This window comes from Cupressus sempervirens, chromosome 9 (assembly GCF_028749045.1).
Source record: "Cupressus sempervirens isolate cs-2001-9-10 chromosome 9, ASM2874904v1, whole genome shotgun sequence".
Classification (NCBI taxonomy): Eukaryota; Viridiplantae; Streptophyta; class Pinopsida; order Cupressales; family Cupressaceae; genus Cupressus; species Cupressus sempervirens.
The window spans coordinates 828262428-828283547 of NC_143126.1; the positions used below are offsets into that span (position 1 = coordinate 828262428).

Below are 21120 nucleotides of genomic sequence, written 5' to 3' on the forward strand. Positions count from 1 at the left end.
AGGATTACCTCGTGGAAAACCTTCGGGACAAACTTGCGCAGGCGTTTGTTCGGTGGCGGTGCCATGGCAGTCTGAAGCAGCAACGTGAACACCAGAAACAACTGGTTCACCGCTGGCCAGAGCCATTATAACCTAACCTAAAGCTCCCGCAGTAAATGTGGTATGACAAGTGCCGACAGAGGGGGAGTGCAAGCGAAAGGCCGTACGCAACAAAAACTGAAAGTTCGCATGAAGTAAGAAAACCCTAGCAGAGCAAAAAGTTCCAAAATCAATCGCTCACTCTGCATATATATTTTAATAAATACATAGGTTCCAACTTTAAAAAAATAAATCCATGCTCAAGCAACTTTAAATACTAGCAAATAATTTGGATAAAAGAAATATCTTTATCATAAAACTTTTGTAAACATCTCTAAAGATGAAACTATCAAATTTTCAATTTTGGCAAACGGTACATTGTTAAAAGTGCTCCTAATAATATATTAAGATTTTGAAATCTAATAATTTAGATTATTCCCATATGAATAAAGTCATAATTAACTCATAATAATTAATCATAACACATAATAATAATTAATCTTAACTTAAGCATCTGAAAAATAATAATTTTTAAAAACATTACTTAAATAAAAGATCTTAGCTTCTACTTACCACATAAAAATAATAAATAATTAAACTTCATTCTATTACTTCCAAAAAAAACATCATTCCCATTTTATTAAAATTGTTATACAAATAATTTAGATGATAAAAATATATTATTTATTTATATCCAAATTATATTTAAATTGTTAATTAATAGAAAATATCATTAAAATTTTCTTATTAATCTTAATTATATTGAATATTATCATTTTTATTATAGCAAATATTATAACTGTAATTAATGATTCAGCAAATATGACACTACGTAGCAATTGTTGAAATTTCAATTTGCATTTTTGTAACTACATATATTAGCATTGAACCAATCTCCCGCAAAAGACCTTGGGAAAATCTAAATCAACAAGAGCCTTCCGAAGTTTACCATGTTGAAAACCTCCGAAGTTTACAATGTTTGAAAACCTCGGGAAGATCACCAAAAAAATATATTAAGTCTACAATGGAAAGGCCTTCTGAGAAGAAAGCGAAATGCCTGGAAATATGAGAGAAGATGCGAAGGGAAATACAGTCATGGATGATTTTATCTCAAACATAGGAAGCCAAGATAGGCTTTTAAGAACGCATGCTTTGCAAGGCCTTAGAAAATTGACAAGACTAAATGAAGAAAACAGGAATTTGGTGGCACATAACAAATCTGCAATCCCTTCTCTTTTGGAATTGCTATCTTCTTCTTCTTCATGTGAAGGTGGTGATCTTGAAACAAAGGAGCTTGCTTTGAAAATACTGCTGAATCTATCTGTGAACGACAAGTTAAAGGAGAGTATGGGGTCTCTTGAAGCCATTCAATGTATTTCACATTTGATAAGATATGGTGATTGCAATGGCAGTGAAGAACTGAGAGAAAATGGGGTTTCAGTTCTGTGCAGTCTTGCTGTTGTGGATAAGAATAAAGGAAAAATGGGTGTTGGAGGGGCCATTCAGGCTTTGGTCTACATGTTGGAGGTAAGTAATTGTGAATTTGTTTATATGATCTTGGATAGAGTGGTTTTGAAAAATTTCACATTCTAGACATTGATTGCTTAGATGGTTCAATCGGTTCTATTGAAAAAGTGAATATGGTTTTAGATAAACCAACTAAACAAGTCACAATTTAGATTGTGCTGCTTATGCCCATAATTGTCATGGTCTTAATGATTCTATAATTAGATCGTAGAATGATCTGAAAATTTTCAAATTCTGAACGTTGATTGTTTAGATGGTTTAATGGGTTCTACTGAAAAAGTGAATATGATTTCAGATAAACCAACTGGACAGGTCACAATTTGGATTGGGCTTAAATTTTATTTTCTTAGAAATTCTGTTAATGTTGATTTGTTTATAAACATTACTTGGAAGGATTATGTATGTGCTTATATGATTTTAGATAGAATGGTCTTGGGATAGTAGGATATATATTTTTCTCTGTCACTTAAATCGGGTTCATTTTAAATCATATTAGATTGGGTCTTATTGAAAAAGTAAGTGCGATTTCAGATAAACTAATTAGAATGTGCTGTTTGAATGTGACCCATATATCTCATTGGTAAATTTCTTTGAAACTTATTTAGAAGGTATTGGTACTCAGTCATTTGTAAGAAATCTAAGTTACTCAGTCATTATAAGATGTAATATTTGGTTTGGCTTGAATCACATTTCTAAAGGTTGATTGGTTTAAATGGTTTATCTTAAATTATACTAGATGGGTCTAATTGGAAAAATGATTGTAATTTCAGATATAACCTAAACAAATCTCTGCTCAAAAATTGTGTTGTTTAAAATCTGCTTATATTTCTGTTGATCTTTATTTCTTTAAACTTATTTAAAAGCCATTGAAGTTAGTCATTTGTAGGAGAATCTAAATGAGTATGGTAGCTTATATCTGTTAGGTTTATTGCATTAATTAGGTTAGTTTTTGTGTTTAGGTTAGATAAATAAAATCAATTCAATATATAGTTGCTGGGAAGTTAATATATAGTTATTTCCATAAGTAGTTGTTGCAAGGGAAAATAATACTATATAAAGATGCTTAGACATCAATGTAAATATTATTCAATATTATTATTCATATCATTCCAGTATGATATTCAGTATGGTTTCAGCATCAATTCAGTTTGTATCTAGCCTCTTAACGTGTTAATTAAACTCAGCCCATATTTGTGTTGAGCTTTTATTTAAAAGCTATTTAGTCATTTGTAAAAAAATCTAAGATGAGTATGGCAGAAAAAAATGATCAATAACTTTTCATTTAATTTCCTCTCTATCTAGACATTATATTGATTTCATGTTTGTTCAAAAATAAAGTTCCCTTGGCTTCTAATTTGGTTTTTTTTCCAAAATATTGAATTGATTATATTTTGGACTTATTAAATTTCAATCTCCTTTCTAATGTGAAAAGATCCAATTGCAGGCAGATCCTCCCATAGGAGCTGCTTTGAATGCACTGAGAGAGCTTCTTATTTACAATGGGAACAAGGCTATGGCAGTTAGAGCAGGAGCTGTACCTATTCTTTTCAGTTTCCTACAAAATGATGATCTGGCAGAGTCTTCCCTTGCAGTGCTTGCACTTGTGGTTGGTCACATGGAAGGGAAGAAAGCCATTGACAATACAAACGGTTGGATGGGTTCGTTGGTGGAGTGTATTAAGAGGAGAGGTATGCAGAGCAAAGAGAATGCCACTGCTATTCTCTTGGAAATGTTGGAAAGTAATCCAGAGAAGGTGAGGGAGGCAGATAAGGTGTATGATATTTGCTCCCTTCTTATTCGGTTGTCTATACATGGCTCATCCAAAGTGAGACATAATGCAAGCTTGTTGATGAAAATGGTGGAGATCATGGAGGCTGATACATACTCTCACACAGATCAGGTGGAGGTGGAGACTCCTTGTTATTTTATGGAGATGGAGACTCCTTGTTATGTTTCTGCTACTGACACTGGTCTTGAGAGTGATGTGTCCTCTCCTATTTCATCATTAAAAACTAGTAAGGAGCTATCTGAGTAATCCTTGTTGTTTGTGTCATTTGCTTTATTATTAGGTTATTAGGTTATTTCACTTGGGTTCAATGGAAGGAGGATAGTTAAGAGCCATAATTTTAATCTTACCTTCTTCGCTAACATTGGTGGAGTTGGTCAGCATAGTTATGATGATGTTTCATTTCCTTTTTTCTTTTTTCAGTTTGTAAAAACTTTTATATGAATAATTTAATGGAAGCTTTTGTCATTTTATATATTGATGTTGTACTCTAGGTGGGCAGAAGATTATTTGTGAGTTTGATTTTTAAGTAGTGGTGACTTTGTTAATTAGACAATATCTTGAGAGTGTTCGTTGACACTTAGCTTTGGTTATTAAATTGATTCTATCTTGGAATTTTTTTTTTTAAAAATATTCTTAGAGAGTGGAATTTTATCTAGATTGCTTGACAAAATGGACTTCACATCAAATGCAAGATTGTGATATAGTGAACAACAAACAAATACTTCCTAATATGTTTTATATGTTAGATCAATTAGTATGTAGTGTCAAAGTGAATAGGATCAAGGTTTTGTAGTACTCTATTGACTAAGCACTCTACTCCTTTTGTATTTCTTTTGTGTTTGAATAAGTTTTTACCCTTTATTTAATGTTATGGTAAAACTCTTTCCTTTAAACTTTTTCATAATAAAAAATATGATTTTATTTTTATTAACATTTATAGGAATTTCTTAAAAAATAATCATTCTTTGGGGATAGATTTAATATATATTATATCCATTATGCATGCCAATGTCTTTTCCACCCCCCTACAAATTTTAAATGCCCACTCCTCTTTTCTTCCTGCCTACAAAAATTGTGTTATGGCAAGTTGTTGATGGGAGTAATTACGTTTGTTATGGTCATCTGCTATTAAAGCATGTTTTACAATTCCTAGTCCCTCCATTTTGAGAACTCTCCCTACTCTCAAGGGCCCCTCTTCAATCGTTGGGCTACATGCAATTATTGTGCTAGCAAATGCTCATGCTATGCTACCAAATCTGTGGCTACCATCTTTCTAAAGGTGAAAACTTGTCTCATTTCTTGTGCAAAGATCTCATTTGTTGTGGTGCAGCCTTTAAGTGGTCCTCTCTTCTAGATATGCACTATTAGGTAACTAAATTTTGGAGGCCTTTAGTTTTAGGTGGCATTAAATTATACACTTAAGTTTATGGGATTTTTTATCGCTTCATTTTAATGTATAGGTTTGGGGGAATCATTCATTGTTGGCCAAACTTTAGTTAGTTTCATTCAACCCTCTTTGTCCATTTGGTATGGGTTTGGCCTCTGCATCTCCCACTTCATTTGTGGGAGATGTCATACTTTGAGGCCATTGGGAACTTGGCCATTTCATCGAAGTTAATGAAGCTATGTCTACTATGGAACATTGTGATGTTTTTCTTATTTTGTTTGACACAAATGACTCCCAACCACTTCCAAGGGACATGGTACTCGTGGTTGGACAAAGGCCATGGACTCGAGCATATTGGATTATGAGGACCTTCCCCACTATTGTCAACATTGTTCTCTACTAGGCAGATGGCTATTGATTGTGCTCTTTAACACCAAAAAGAGTTTTGCTACTTAGTGGAAGGCTACAAGTAATGCTTATCAATCAGTTCATGCTTAAGTAATGATTATCAATCAATTCATGCTTTTGATGCCCTTTCTGATTCCTCCTCTAAAGATTCACAAGCCGTTGACAAAGAGGAAACCCCTACAAAAAAATATTGATGATACCTCTTTGTTGATAAGGGTCAAGCTTCAACTATTAATCCAAGTATTTCTCATGCTCCAACTCTTTTTCCTTCTCCTAATTCCACTAGTGCAACACCCTTTGGCCACTTGAACTTAAATTTATTGAAGCAAGGAAGTACTTCATGCAATAAAGAATTTGGAGCGTTTATGACATAAAAGGCTATTATACAATTATAAGCGATATTGACTAAGTGACACCTCTATAAGTAACATATGGATAGGATTTCATAAGTAACATTTATTTGCCTAGGTGACATTTTCATAATCAACATTTTTATAAGTAACATTTTTAAATATCATAAGCGACATTTGTATAAGTAACATTCATTTGGAAATGTGAAACTTTGAAGCACCATTTTTTAAAAGTAACTGTAATACAATTATATGTGATATTGATTAAGTGACACTTGTATAAGTAACATATGTACAAGATGTCATAACCAACATTTGTATAAGTAACATTCATTTGTCATGTGAAACTTTGAAGCATCATTTTTTATAAGTGACAGTTATACAATTATAAGCGTTATTGACTAACAATGTCATATGCATAAAACTCTTAATGTAACTCTTATGTAAATATAATTTGCAATTCATATGCATAAAACTTATAGAGGAATGCAAATAATCCGCACAACAGTTTGAGAGCATATAGTTTAAAATTGTTGAGATCTGACTAGAAAGATTCAAATTAAACCCATTGGCGTACGCACAACAATTAAGGTATTAAGCAGGATGAGTAAACAATGAAATCAAAAGAAAAGGCTATGTACAAAATTTAGGCGCAACTGCAAGACAATGCATTACCTCAACCGTGCTGCACTAATTCATGAAAGATGCAAATTGCAATAACACAGTAATAAAACAAGTTCATATTCAAGAGTACCCGAAAAGACAATTGAATCACTATGATCCGACCCTTACAGGATATATTGAAGGGAAAATAAAATGTGTGCACCATTTGACACATACGAACCACAATAAAAAGGTATAAATGGTCAGATCGGATAGTGGCATTTTAGTAGTGTTTTCACAGGGCTAACAGAGAATCTATGTCCAAAGGGTAACTAAGGGAAGGCAGCATAAAAAAAATCCTTGTGAAAACAAAATAACTGAAAACGTAAGAAACAGGTAACCCTGAGAAAATGAGAAATTGCGGACAGCCATATGCTTCTATGAAATCATTACTATAGCTACGGCACTGGGCAAAGGAGGAGGAACATTTTGCTCATCTCTTGGTACATGTAGCCTATTGGCTATTACATTCTATTCGATATAAAAATCTTTCAAAGAAAGTGCTAATACAAGACATAGCAGCACATCCCAATATCCCAATCACATCTTGAAAATGAGCATATCAGATATAGATATTAGAAAAGGGAAAACATGCCCATAAACCATCAGATCTTGAACTCCAGAGTATGCAACATGTCAAGCAAGGATCCTTTCAATTATAACGTCCTACTCCAAATTCATTGCAAGTTCAAACATGCCCCAAAATGCATGTGCATGGGTGAAAGCAGTGTAATTGGACACAATTCAAACATGAAATTGAAAGAATGAAAACAAGCTTTAATGCAGACCGAGTGCTCTTGAGAGAAAAGTTTGCTATTGTTCAAGGCCAAACTCCTGGTAGAGAATTGTTGCCAACCTAGCTTTTAAGACAGGATAGTAGATGTCAACTTAAATAGCTAATATATCTGTTAACAGAGGCTTTTCAACAGATCTGTGACTGTTGAACGCAAGTCTCAAATTAATGAAGTATTATCAAAAATAAAATAGCATTGCCTTTGTTCAAAATGCAGTTAGTCATTTTGATTCTTTTTGCACTGTTGCATGCCTTCCTGCCTGTTCATTATCATTATTATGACTTTTTTGTTCTATTGTGTGAACATCATTAGATTCCACTTTGCACAAGTCAAGGGCGTCCAATAATTTTTCACAGCTGTTGCTAGGGCATTCAGAGCAGTTGGTGTTGTTAACGTCTTGATCAACATTTTTTCTCTCTTCAAAATAAGGCTTCAAGTGCAGCGGCAAGTAGCATGAAGGTTTGAGATCCTTGAGTGATACAAAGAGACCCTCTTCACAAAGTTTCAATATTTTTTCTGCAGTCAAATGCACTGTAATATTGATGAATTAAAACAGTAGCATAAAAAACAGAGCAGCAAAAAATAAGACTCAAATATATCAAAGAGCTATAAAGTTTCTTCATGTTATTACAGCTGAGAGGAATTCTCTATTTATAGAGCTCATACATATTTCTAGAGGGTTCTTGAGAAGCTTCAAGAAAGGAAGCACTCTAGAGATTTCTACATAATTTTAAATTCACATTTTGCACAAAGAGAGAGGCTCCAAGAAGCAAGTAGAAAGTTCTGGACTGTGCATTAAATGCCCAGCTACTATAATAAACATTATTTTTAACACCCCCCCATAATGTTTATTTGGACAGAGTAGAAACATCTTTGAGTTGCAATAGATCTCTAAATTTCGTAAATTTTACAATAGACAGTGCTTTTGTAAATATATCAGCAAATTGATCTTCTGTTTCGCAAAATTGAAGCTCCACCTCTTGTCTTTCAATTAGATCTCGAACAAAATGATGATGCACTTCTATATGCTTGGACCTTGCATGATATATCAGATTTTTTGCTAGCTTGATAGTACTTTGATTATCACATAATATTGTTGTTGGAGAGTCTTGTGGATGATGCAATTCTTCAAGTAACCTCCTAAGCCATAATTCTTCTTGAGATGCCTTTGATAAACCAATATATTCAGCTTCTATAGAAGAAAGTGACACTATTGATTGCTTCTTGCTACTCCACGAAATTGGTCCCGATCCAAGATGGAAGATATATCTTGAAGTTGACTTTCTATCATCAATGTCACCTACATAATCAGAATCCGTATATCCAACTAAAGTAGGTTCTCCTCCATATTTGTATTCAATGCCAAGCTGGTAAGTACCCTTAATATATCTTAATATTCTTTTAGCCGCTTTCCAATGTTCAATGTGTGGATCTGCCATGTATCTCGATACAATACGAACTGCATATGCAATATCTGGTCTAGTTATAGTAAGATACAAAATATTTCCAACAAGCGGCCTATATAATTTTCCATCCACTTTATTTTGAGTAGAGTTAGCACCTAACTTTACTCCTATTTCACATGGTGTATTACATGGTTTACAATCACTCATATTGAATTTTTTAAGTACATCAAGAGCATATTTAGTTTGAGAGAGCATGATTCTTCCTTCTTCTTGCTATACTTGCATACCCAAAAAATAGTGCATTAGTCCTAAGTCAGTTATTTCGAAAGCTTGTTTGAGTTGATTTTTAGTTATCTCAATATCATGTGTGTGATCTCCTATAATAATCAAGTCATCCACATACAATACAATGATAACAACCTTATTATCACAATATTTTACATACACATCTGGATCAGCATTACTTCTTTTAAATCCAACTTCTAGGAAGTACTTATTAATTTTTGAGTACCATTCCCTTGGTGCTTGTTTGAGAACATAGAGTGATTTTCTTAATCTACACACCAAATTCTCTTCTCCATACTTAATAAATCCTGGTGGTTGTTGCATATAAATTTCTTCTTTTAAGTCACCATGCAAAAATGCACTTTTTACATCCATTTGAAAAATTTTCCAACCAAACTTTGCAGCTAAAGCAACTATTGTACGAATGGAAGTCATCTTAGCTAATGGAGCAAAGGTTTCAGTAAAGCCTATACCTTCTTGTGAGAAACCTTTAGCCACTAACCTTGCTTTGTATTTTTCAATAGCTCCATCTGATGTGAATTTGGTTCTATAGGTCCACTTGCAACCAACAACATTTTTGCCTTCTAGAAGTGTTGTTAGTTCCCATGTTCCATTCTTCATCAAAGAATTGTATTCTTCTTGCATAGCTGCTTCCCATTCTTCTTTTCCTTTTGCTTCTTCATATGTGTTTGGAGTGTCAACCTGCATCACCTTAGTCATAAGAGCATAGTTAGGAAATATATATCTAGGACCTTCTTGATAAATTTCTTTGATGCTTCTAAATTTCTTTGGATTTTCATTATCACTTTCTTGAGTCTCATCCCATGTAGTGGTTTGAACACCTTGACTTTGACTATTGGTAGAAGTAGAATTTTCTTCATCAATCAAAATTGGAAAGAAAGATAATGTTGGAGAATTATCATTCTTAACATCTTCATCAAACCATACATTTCTTTTAATATAGATTTCATTAGTTCTAGGATTGTATAACCTATATCCTTTCGATTCCTCACTATATCCAACCATTATGCACTTCTCGCTTTTCCTTTCAAGTTTGCTCCTCCTTTCATCAGGAATGTGAGCATATGCTTTACAACCAAAAATTCTAAAATGAGATACTGTAGGCTTTCTTCCACTCCGTGCCTCTTCTGGTGTTATGTTCAAAACTGCCTTAGTAGGTGTTCTATTCAAGATATATACGGCAGTATGAACTGCTTCAGCCCAAAATTTGGCTTCTAGATTTCTAGAATGAAGCATGCACCTAGCCATTTCTATTATAGTTCTATTTTTCCTTTCAGCAACACCATTTTGTTGGGGTGAATAAGAGACAGTTGATTCCTTTTTAATGCCATGTTCTTTACAAAAATCTAAAAGAGCTTTATTCATGTATTCAGTCCCTCTATCAGTTCTTAGTATCTTTAAGTACTTTCCACTTTGTTTTTCAGTCAAAGCTTTAAACTCTTTAAACTTTTGAAACACTTCATCTTTCTTTTGTAGAAAATACACCCAAATTCTTCTACTATAATCATCTATAAAAGTGAGGGCATACCTTGATCCTCCAACTGATGATGTTTTGAAAGGACCCATTACATCACTATGGACTAAATGTAGAGGAGTTTTTGCTCTCCATGATTTACCTTGAGGGAAACTTTCCACATGTTGTTTTCCCATTGCACATCCTTCACACACCTTAGGGCTTAATGATATCTTTGGCAGCCCATGCACTATTTGTAATTTCTCCATAAGCTTGAGACTTTGAAAATTGATGTGCCCCAAACGCTCATGCCATAACCTACTCATATCATCATATTGGGCAATAGCACACATATGTTTATCTCCACATTTAGAAGTAAATTCTTGAAATTTATATAATCCATTCTCCATTTTACCAATTGCAATGACTCTATAATTATCATTGACATCCTTGATTAAGCACTTATCATTGTAGAATTCTATTTTATGTCCTTGACTCGCAATTTGAGATACTAAAAGTAGATTTGTTTTTAATTCAGGGACTAATTTCACATTTTTTAACAAACCATTATCAACTTTGACATGACCAGTCCCTTTAACTTCTAAAGCACTATTATCCCCCAAATATATTTTCTCTATATTATTTTCACTTATTGATTCAAATTGATTCTCATTATGAGACATGTGTTGTGTAGCACCAGAATCAATAACCCAATCTTTTTTGAAAGTATTATTTTCTTTAAGTGCAACACAAAATGCATTTCTTTTAGAATCTCCTAATTTTGGATAATTATTTACTTTCTTTTCTACATCTCTTTTCTTCTTGAAACATTCATTTGCCTTATGACCCATTTTACCACAATAATGACATTTCCATTTACTTCTATTATGATCTATATATGAAATATTCTTATTTTCATTCTTCCAATTTCTTTCTTTAGATTCATTTTCTTGTGACTTCTTATAATATTGTTTTCCTTTCATTACAAATGCTTGAGATTCACCATCAAATGATTCTTTTTCTTTAACTTGTCTTTTCTCTTCTTGAACCAACTTAGCACACAATTCTTCTGATTTAATACTTTTTAATTTATCTGCAGTATCTAAACCCCTTATAAATGATTGATAAGATCCTGGAAGACTTTGTAATATAATTTGCACAAAATCTTTATCATCTATATCTTTTCCAAGAGAAGCAAGCTCATTTTTCTTTTCCTTTAACTTACTTAAATGTGGGACTATCTCTTGTGAGCTTGATAATTTCAAATTATATAATTCAGTTGTGAGAGATAAGATCCATACATCACCTGAATTTTGATATAAATCTTTCAAAATCTCCCAAACTTTGACTCCACTTCTCTCATTACGAACTTATCGAAAAACTTCTTCTAAAAGTGTAAGCTTGATTAGTGTTGCTGCCCTCTTGTCCCTTTTATCCCAATTATCTTGATCATTTCCTAGATTTGTAGGCCTTTATTGACTACCAGTCACAATATCATAACAATTTTGAAGGGTTAGAGTGATTTCAACATGAGATACCCAATCATAATAATTTTTTTCCATTTAATTTAACTGTAGGCAAAGTCACACCAAGTGATTCCATTGTTAAATTCTCTCCTTTTTTTGGATGAGAATGAAAGATATTTAAAAAATTGAACACCCAAGCTTGAAACTGAAAAAATCTCACCAATTTGTTGAAGAAAAAACCTTTTCTTTTGCTACAATATCCTTCCTTTGATGTAGTTTTTTTTTTTTTTTTTGTCCCAAACCAAACTGCTGTTCACTCCTTAGTTACAACCTACAAATGTAAAGATTCACACAAGAAAAACACATATATTCATTCCAAAAGAATCATATATTCACAGCCCAAAGAACTGAAAATGCTCTGATACCATGATGAATTAAAACAACAGCACAAAGAATGAAAACAGAGCATAAAAAATAGAGCAGCAAAAAATAAGACTCAAATATATCAAAGAGCTATAAAGTTTTTTCATGTTATTACAGCTGAGAGGAATGCTCTATTTATAGAGCTCATACATATTTCTAGAGGGTTCTTGAGAAGCTTCAAGAAAGGAAGCACTCTAGAGATTTCTACATAATTTTAAATTCACATTTTGCACAAAGAGAGAGGCTCCAAGAAGCAAGTAGAAAGTTCTGGACTGTGCATTAAATTCCCAGCTACTATAATAAACATTATTTTTAACAAATATTAACCTATTCAACAATGGAAACAATCCCAAGTCTATTATAATACTAAGGATCCATTTCACCCCTTGGCAGAAATATTCATTCCCCTTTATACATAAAAACCATTATATCCCACTGCTCAGTAAATAAAATCACCCACAAGAAATTGGAATTTTCATTCACCCCCTATAGGTAGACCCAAACAAACATTGCAATATAACAACATGATACCAAACATTCCATCCAATGATGTTACTCATGAGCAAATTCTTTTTTTACCAAACCTTGAACTGGACTCGCCACACATTCCATCCAATAATGTTACTCATGAGAAAATTCCAAACATTGACAGCGAAAGAACAATGAAAAAATATACAAACTTATGACACCTTACATACAAACATTTTGGAACTCCATTACTGCTGCAAATATGAATATACTTCTCATTCGTACATATTTTTGTATCATTGAACCCAAAACAAACCAAAAGCCCAGAGGTAGTTTCCAAATATGTTAGAGGTGTCCCCAGCCAATTATCCCCTAAGTAGTAAAGAAAATATATTCTTGAAATGAAGCCTTACCTTCTTCTTCGGAGGCGCACTCACACTATCATCGAATGACGTATTGCTGGAAGCTGCTCGTTTGCTCTTACCAGAATTCATCGGAGCTTTTCTCCTCCCCAATGGAAAATCCATTTCCCCAATCTGTCCCTCTCTAAGCCCAGCCATCAATAAGACATCCGTTTCTGCAAAAGCAATTAAAAAACATATGTCACATCTAGCGATTAAAAATATATGTCACATCGAGCGATTAAAATTATTTAATTGGTACGTCTTGAGATGTACAAGTGAGTTGGGCCGTCAGTTTCTGATTCTTTCATACGGAGAAAAATCTTCAACAAATCTTGTCCATTATGATTTGATATAAGAAAATCTAAAAATTTAGCTTGTTAGATTTTAATTCTTTTGAGCTCTTTAGTTCGAAGCATATTTGAAGAATCTGATAATAAATTAAGCATATCCACAATGAATGTAAAATGTTTTTGTAAGAGCCGAAGCATTACAATTTGCTTGGATACTTTGGAATTTGTTTATAATAAAATTAACAGGCTTAGGACATCTCTTGCAGTCTACAAGCAAAGGTGGATTTACGCTAAGAGTTAACAGGGGAAAAATGCAAGTAGAGAAACTTAAGAGAAGAAAAGAGGCGAACATTTCTTCTGAAAATGGCTAGCGTTCAAAAGGGTACCAAGAACAAATGATAAAAATTGCTCGCGCAGAAGATCTCAAAACCGAGGAAATAACAGAGCAATAGTGATTTAAGAGGCAAAAGGCAAGGTTTTCAAAAACCCACATATGTGCAGATGCTTGGACATCAGAAATTTTACATTTCAAAGAAACCCAGAACAGACTGGTAGAACCTGCAATTGCTCGTCAAATAAAATATATATACAAAGATATAATTATAAAACCAGATTAAAAACTGTCGCTATAACAGATAGAAGTAGGGTTTTAAAAGAAAAACCAGAAGACATCTGCGTTGCTACCTGTCAGTTTTGCTATTTTATATGCTCAAGCTATTTTATATTAAACTAACAATCTTATGGAAGTTTAGGCTATTTTATATGCTGTGGAACAATGTTGCTTGCGGGGATGGAGTAAGATTATCTGTGAGTCTGATTCTCAAGTGGTGGCAGCTGACCACTGTTGTTAAGCAGATTATTCTCTTCTCTACCTCTTTTTAGTTCATTAGGTTCACGTATATTCCTCGTGAATGGAACATAACTGCTGATTGTTTAGCCAAATGGGCTTCTAGTCATGATCCAGGTTGAAATATTAGGGATAGGAGGCAACTGTCCTTTGAGATGGTGCAACAATTTGATGATCTTGTTGCTCAAGATCGAGCTCCTTGTTGAGCTCTCTTTGTTATTCCTTTCTGTCTTAATAAAATTTTACCCCTCTTTTCCACCTGTCAGTTCTGCAAACTCTTTTCTTCTGTTACCAATGCCAAGAGCATTCTCGCAGCCTTCTCTACGCAGTCCGACTGATAAATGATTGAATACAAATGGAGAGATTTCTGAAGAACACTTCAGGTATTAAAAGTCCAATCTAGTTAATGAGTATTCAATCTGTACCAATCAATACGCATTCAATATGTTGGTGCAAATTTATATCTCACAAGTGGATCTTGGCCTAGTGGTGGAGAACTTGTACTCTTGAAAGAGAGGTCACAAGTTCAAAATGCCTCGTTTGTAGCGCCAAGTGCTTCTCAAAATAGAGTACGAGGTAGTCCCATAACCCAAAAATAATATTTTGTCTAATTAAAAAATATGTTTATAAAAGTAACATTTTAATAGACCTAGAAAGTGGAAAAATACTTTAATTTTATTGGTCAAGTTGATATCATATTAGGGCAACGGCTACCCAGGCAAGAGGATCGACTCTCTGGATTGCCGCGTTTCTCAAATGCCGTGCCAATTCCTCCCACACCCTGCCCCCTCCACTAACAGTGTCAGAGAGAGTAAATCATGCACCAACAGAATGGAGATGATTTTTCTTTTTTTTTATAAATTATTAACATACTTCACATTGCATGGTTTTTCTTGAATAGTTTTATAATTTGTTAATATAAAATTAAGTTTTTATAATTGTTTATGAAATATTTTTAGAATTAAATTAATTTCTATAGACTTAATTTTATGTTTTATTACTTTTTTAAATTATAAGGTATATTCATTTTATTTTATAACTTAATTTATTTTGTATTTATTAAAATATTTGCATTAATCGTATTAAATTCAAATTAATTTTTTTTAATCTTATTAAAAAGAAATCGTTTGTAATACTTTATTATAAATTTTGCTAGCTAAATAAATAAATAATATTTTTTAATACTAGCAAAATTTATAATAAAGTATTAAAAATGATTTCTTAATACTAGCAAATTTTACCTAATCGTTTTTCAATTACACTAAAAGACAATTTTTTTTTTCATTTTCTAGATTTGTAGTGCTTTATTTTTTAGAACAAATATTTTAGTAAAATTTTACAAAAAAATATTTGAATTTAATTAAATTCTAATTCATAATAAAGCTAATTAAAATTAATATCTTTTATTTGATATAACAAATTTATAATTTTTTGTAAAAATGAACTCAAATCTATTAATATTCAAGTTGGTTGAAGTTACAACATTTTTTTTGGAAGATTTTTTTTAAAATCAAGACTATATTAAGTTAATAAATTTTATTTAAATCGTGACTATATTATTTACATAACTTAATATATTGACCATCTCATAAAGGACAAAAACAATGGAAATGTCAAGTTCAAGACGGTGAAAATTAGAACAACGAAGCACCTTCAATGATTATAGAATTTACATAATTTTTTTATTATATCTTTATTTTTATATTAGAAATAAGGAGATCAAAATTACAAGAGATCACAGAGTATCAAAGTTCAGAGGCCAAGCCTCACACCATCAAAATAAGGTATATACAACGAAACAACAGAACAAAATCATAAACCATGACACCAAGTAAAGCTCAACAGCCTAGGTATCCACCCAAGCTACCCAGCCCAAGGGGCCATCCATCCACACCATGCTTTTCAGATCTTGAATTTGATTCTACATGTAAACCATCTCACTAGAAGCATTGTGAGGTCTTCTTTTAATCTCATTGCTAAACCTACTAAAGGTTTGATTGAAAACATGTATGTTATCCAAGTGCAACCTCCAGAAGTATCCATGATTAACCTCATTCACAAAAAAGGTAGCATGATCATCCTTGAGCAGCCTTTTGAATTTAGCCTTGTTGATTTTCATGGTCATCTGAATCTGCGAAATTTTTTTAAAATAAGTGAGACTTCGGAAAACCTCAGTAAGCATTCTGGGGATATTTTGAAACCTTTCTTCATTTTTGCACTTCCAAATTTGTCATAAAATGTAAGATGAGGTAATATCCCAAAACATATTAACATCTTTTCTAGCATTAAGGATAAAGCCAGTAATAACTTCAAAAATACTGAAATTAGAAGGGATAAAAATACCAAACATTAACCAAACCTCTTTGGAAAAAGTGCACTCAAAGAAAATATGCTTTCCCGTTTTTGGGGTTCTACAAATGCTGCAATAGTTAATATCAGAGAAGGAGTTCCTAATAGGCAACTTATTAAGAATAAGTAACCATTTAAAACTTTTAATTTTAGGATCAATAGAACTTTTCCAAAGATAATTAAAAACCTTCATCCAAGAAGAAATATCCAAATCGGTAATCCAAATATTGTTAATATGATTGATTATGTCAACATTATAATTTAAAACAAAATAAATATTCTTCACTTTAAGTTTGGAGATGATGATACCATCAGGCCATTTTATCTTCAAATAACTATTAGAGTGCACATGACATAGGGTAGGGATATCATTACTAGCTTTAACAATCATACTATAAGTCTTTTTATGAGATTCAGGAAGTTTAAATTTATTCTTTAAAGCATCCTAAGGGATAAGTTCGTCCATTTCAAAGATATCATTGAATTGCTTGATTCCAAGGTTAGCCCAATACTTAGCCAAGCACCCTTGGGTAAGAGCAAGGGGTTTATTACCAAGCTTAAGGTTCCACCAAATGGATCTTTCACCATGGAGGGTTTTATTATCATAGAAGTCTTTGTTAGTGATGAATTGCCTAACATGGTTCCAAGCTTTCCAGATGGATTTAAAAACTGCCGAGCCTTGAATTATAATAGGAAATTCACCACAAATGAGATCAGTGAGAGGAAGATTTTTCCAGAATTTAGCATTTTTAGGATATCCCCTCTCAATATTATTATGAATCAAAACTTTCCAAGGATCACCTCCCTCTAAGGCATGAAAGATCCATTTGGAGGCTAAAGAAAGACCACAAAGTCTTAGATCTTTCAACCCAAGGCCCCCAAGGAGCTTATCAACATGACACCAATTCCAATTGACAGAATGCAACTTTTTATTTCCCTTCCCATCAGACCAAAGATAATTTCTAATAGCTTTCTGGATTTCCAAAACTTGGTAGTCATTAAACATCCAAGCAGAGGCATAATATATATTGTAAGAAGACAAAATCTTTTGGCAAACTTGGATTCTTCCAGCAAGAGATAAAGACCTATTGTGCCACTTGTTTAGCTTATTATGGATCTTATCCTTGACTCAACCCCACATCTCTTTTAAAGAGGGATCAACAGAGAAAGGGATACCCAAGTATCTAACAATTTTAGAGGGACCACCCCATTGGAAATCAAATTTACTAAACCAATTAGGAGGTTGATCATTCCAAACAAGACAAATAGATTTGGCATGAGATAATTTAGCTCCACAAATTTTACAGAAGAAGTTAAGTTTATTGATCATGGCAACAAAATTCTCTTCAGAGGCTTCATGAAACAGAGAAGTATCATCAACAAACTGACAGTTTATAATCTCCTTATTATTAGGAAGGATGATTCCTTTAACAGCAGGGGATAAAGTGTTGTCCCTAAGAATATAAAAAAGAGCTTCAGAGGCAATAACAAAAAGAGCGGGAGCAAGAGGGCACCCTTTCCGAATCGATCTTCCCAAAGGGAAAGGGGTAGATAGGGATCCGTTGACATCAACTTGAGCATAAGCATCCTTGAGAAGAGTTTTAACAATACCACAAAAGAAAGACGGGAAACCAAAAGCCTCGAGCATCATGTTAATAAAATTCCATTCAATTCTGTCATAAGCCTTTTCAAAATCCAACAAAAACATAGAAACATTTTACTTAGTATGCTTAGCCCAATTAAGAGCTTCCCAACTAGTAATAAGATTCTCTAATATATATCTACCCTTCACAAAACCAGTTTGGGTAGGGCAAACAAATTTGGGGAGAATAGCTTCAAGCCTAGTTGACATAATCTTAGCCAAAATTTTATAAGAAACGTTTAAAAGAGTTATAGGTGTCCAATTCTTAATAAGGGATTTATCACCCTCCTTAGGTATGAATTTAATAATTCCAGAATTAATATCCCTACCTAGGGTTCCAGCATCGATGGCTTCATTATAAATATTAATTAAGACTTTGCTAATCCATTTATTGTTAGCCTTGTAGAATTCTACAAGTAGCCCATCAGGCCCAGGAGCTCTATCATTATTAAGGGAATTGATTGAATTCTCAATTTCCTCAAGAGACAAGGGCTACTCTAGAATAGAAGCGTCCTCAACCGAGATCCTTTTAGGAATAAGATTCTTACAGTGATCTCTAAGGGCCCTAGCCTCCTGAGTATCCTCTAAAGTAAAAAGATTTTTATAGAATTCAGCAAATTCATTCTTGATAATATCAATATCAGTAATAAGATGATTGTTAATAAGCAGTTTATCAATAGATTCTTTAGCTTGCTTATGTTTAATAAGATTAAAGAAAAATTTACTACCTCTATCCCCATAATGTAACCAATGGGCTCTTGAACGAATTCTTGCCCCCAAAGCTTTTTGATGTTGATGTTTTCTGAGAGCATTCTTAGCATGGGCAAGCTGGTGACCGAGATAAGGATCATTCGGGTTATTTTGGATATCCATTTCAGCATTATAAAGATTATTATTAAGCCAAGATTCCTTATATCTATAATCTTTGGCCTTCTTTTGACCAATAGTTCTTAAAAAATTCTGCCAGGTAGAAACATCAAGACTCCACCTACGGGTATAGGATAAAGAGGGAAAATGAGACTCATTGATGAGCCTTATAATAGAAATGGCAGCAAGAACATCATTATCCTCTAGAAGGCTAGTATTGAGAATGAATTTATGGTTAGAATAATTGCTATAACTAGGTGAGCAGCCAAGATTGACAGATATAAAAATAGGGTGGTGATCCGAAAGAGTGGAAGGGGAGACAAGCACTAAGCTATTATTCTTATCCAGAATCATAGAAAAGAAATTGCTATTAAGATAGAATCTATCAAGTCTAGAGTAGATTCTATACTGACCCTTCTGAAAATTACACTAAGTAAACCAGAGGCCAGGGTTATTATTCTTGCTTCCTTTTAAAGGATCAAAAAGGGATTTAGCCCTTTTAAAGTTCTTCCAATTAAATCTTTCCTGCTCTTTCCAAGAGAAAGGGAGACCTCCCATTTTATCCTCTTGATTCTCTATCATATTGAAATCACCTCCAAACATCCAGGGAATGTCAGGAAGCGAGCCGAGCCAAGACCAAAACTTACTCCTTTCCATATAATCATTGGCAGCATAGACATAACATATACCAAAATCCATATCATTATGACTAAAGATCAACCAAATAGCTCTATTACAAGGTGAAAAACCAAAACTTTTAATTTTAGGTCCCCATTTGGGGCTGAGCAAGATCGCCACTCCCCCTCTACCCTGAGGGTGATTAGTGGAGAATTTGATAGCATCTCTCTAGATAAAATTAAGATTGGATTCGAGATTGAATCCAGTAGACTTAATTTCTTGAAGCATAATCATATCAATATTGTTTCGAGAACTGATAAAGTTCTTAATAACAAACTTTCTATCAGGACATTCTAGTCCTCTAATATTCCAAGAAACACAATTCATTGAGACGAAATTAGAGAATGAGATGCCTCAATACTCATGATGTGCTCCATAGAAGAAGCATCCTCAGAGTCAGTTTGATTTTGCTTCTTACTATTCTTGTTTTTATTCTTGGATCCCGGAGGTCTTCCTTTCCTTCTAGCAGTGAGGATATCCTCATTATCAGACAGAGAAGGGGAAGAACCTTCAGCTCTGGAGACTGATTATTAACAATAACAGGGGCTATCGGAATGACTTCAAGTATGAAATCATCCGAGATCTCTTGAAACACTTTCACAGGGGGGTTCTGTTTTGAGGAAATGTGTTTGGTAGTAGCTTGATGAGAAAATGGAGGGGGGACAGAGGGATTAGCCTTATCTTTAGAAGTCATATTAGCCTCTGAAAGAGGGGATACAAAAAACATATTTGGGGCCGAGTCTTTTTTACTTGACCGATTTTTCCTTTTTTTTGTAATAGTTTGAAAACCATCTGTATCCACTATGCTAGTAAATGACACATTTTGAGAAAATGGAATTTGAGGCGGAGAGGGGAAAGATTGTGAGGGGGGAATTAAGGAAGGCATAGGGTTAATATTAACAGAGGAAGGGGGAATCAGGTGGGTAGAAGTGGGGAGGTTAAAAGGATTAGTATTCTTTTGGGTTTTATTTCTGATAATCGGGCAATCTTTCCTAAGATGCCCCTCTTTTCTACATAAAAAACACGCGTTCAAACCTCCTAGGGTTTCCACAGGACAAGAAATTATATCTTTATTTGTTAAATTAATACTAATTATATATTTCACAAATAAATAGATAAGAATAATTTTTAATTAAATTTATTAATATTATTTATATAATTTAATAAATACACCATTTAAAACTTCTTTTTTTCCTAAAAATTAAAATACTTAAAAGTTTACACATAAAAATGAAAATAATTGCTTCTTAATTATTTATATGATTATTAATTAAAATATTTGAACCATTCCAAAATAAATTTAAAATTTAGAAAACGAAAAAAAATAAATCTTTTAGTGTAACTGAAAAACGATTAGATAAATTTTGCTAGTATTAAGAAATCATTTTAAATACTTTATTATAAATTTTGCTAGTATTAAACAAAATTATTTATTTATTTAGCTAGGAAAATTTATTATAAAGTATTACAAACGATTTCTTTTTAATAAGATTAAAAAAATTTAAATTTGAATGTAATGTTTTAT

General features: G+C 33.0%; 1 protein-coding gene across 1 annotated transcript; it reads left to right on the forward strand.

The window, feature by feature from the left end:
• Window positions 1–1131: 1131 nt before the first annotated feature.
• LOC149541236 (U-box domain-containing protein 17-like) lies at window positions 1132–3640 on the forward strand. The gene is made up of 2 exons (XM_089802798.1): window positions 1132–1605; window positions 3050–3640. The coding sequence occupies exons 1-2, from the start codon at window positions 1132–1134 to the stop codon at window positions 3638–3640; spliced, it is 1065 nt and encodes a 354-aa protein (XP_089658924.1).
• The last annotated feature ends 17480 nt before the right edge of the window (window positions 3641–21120 follow it).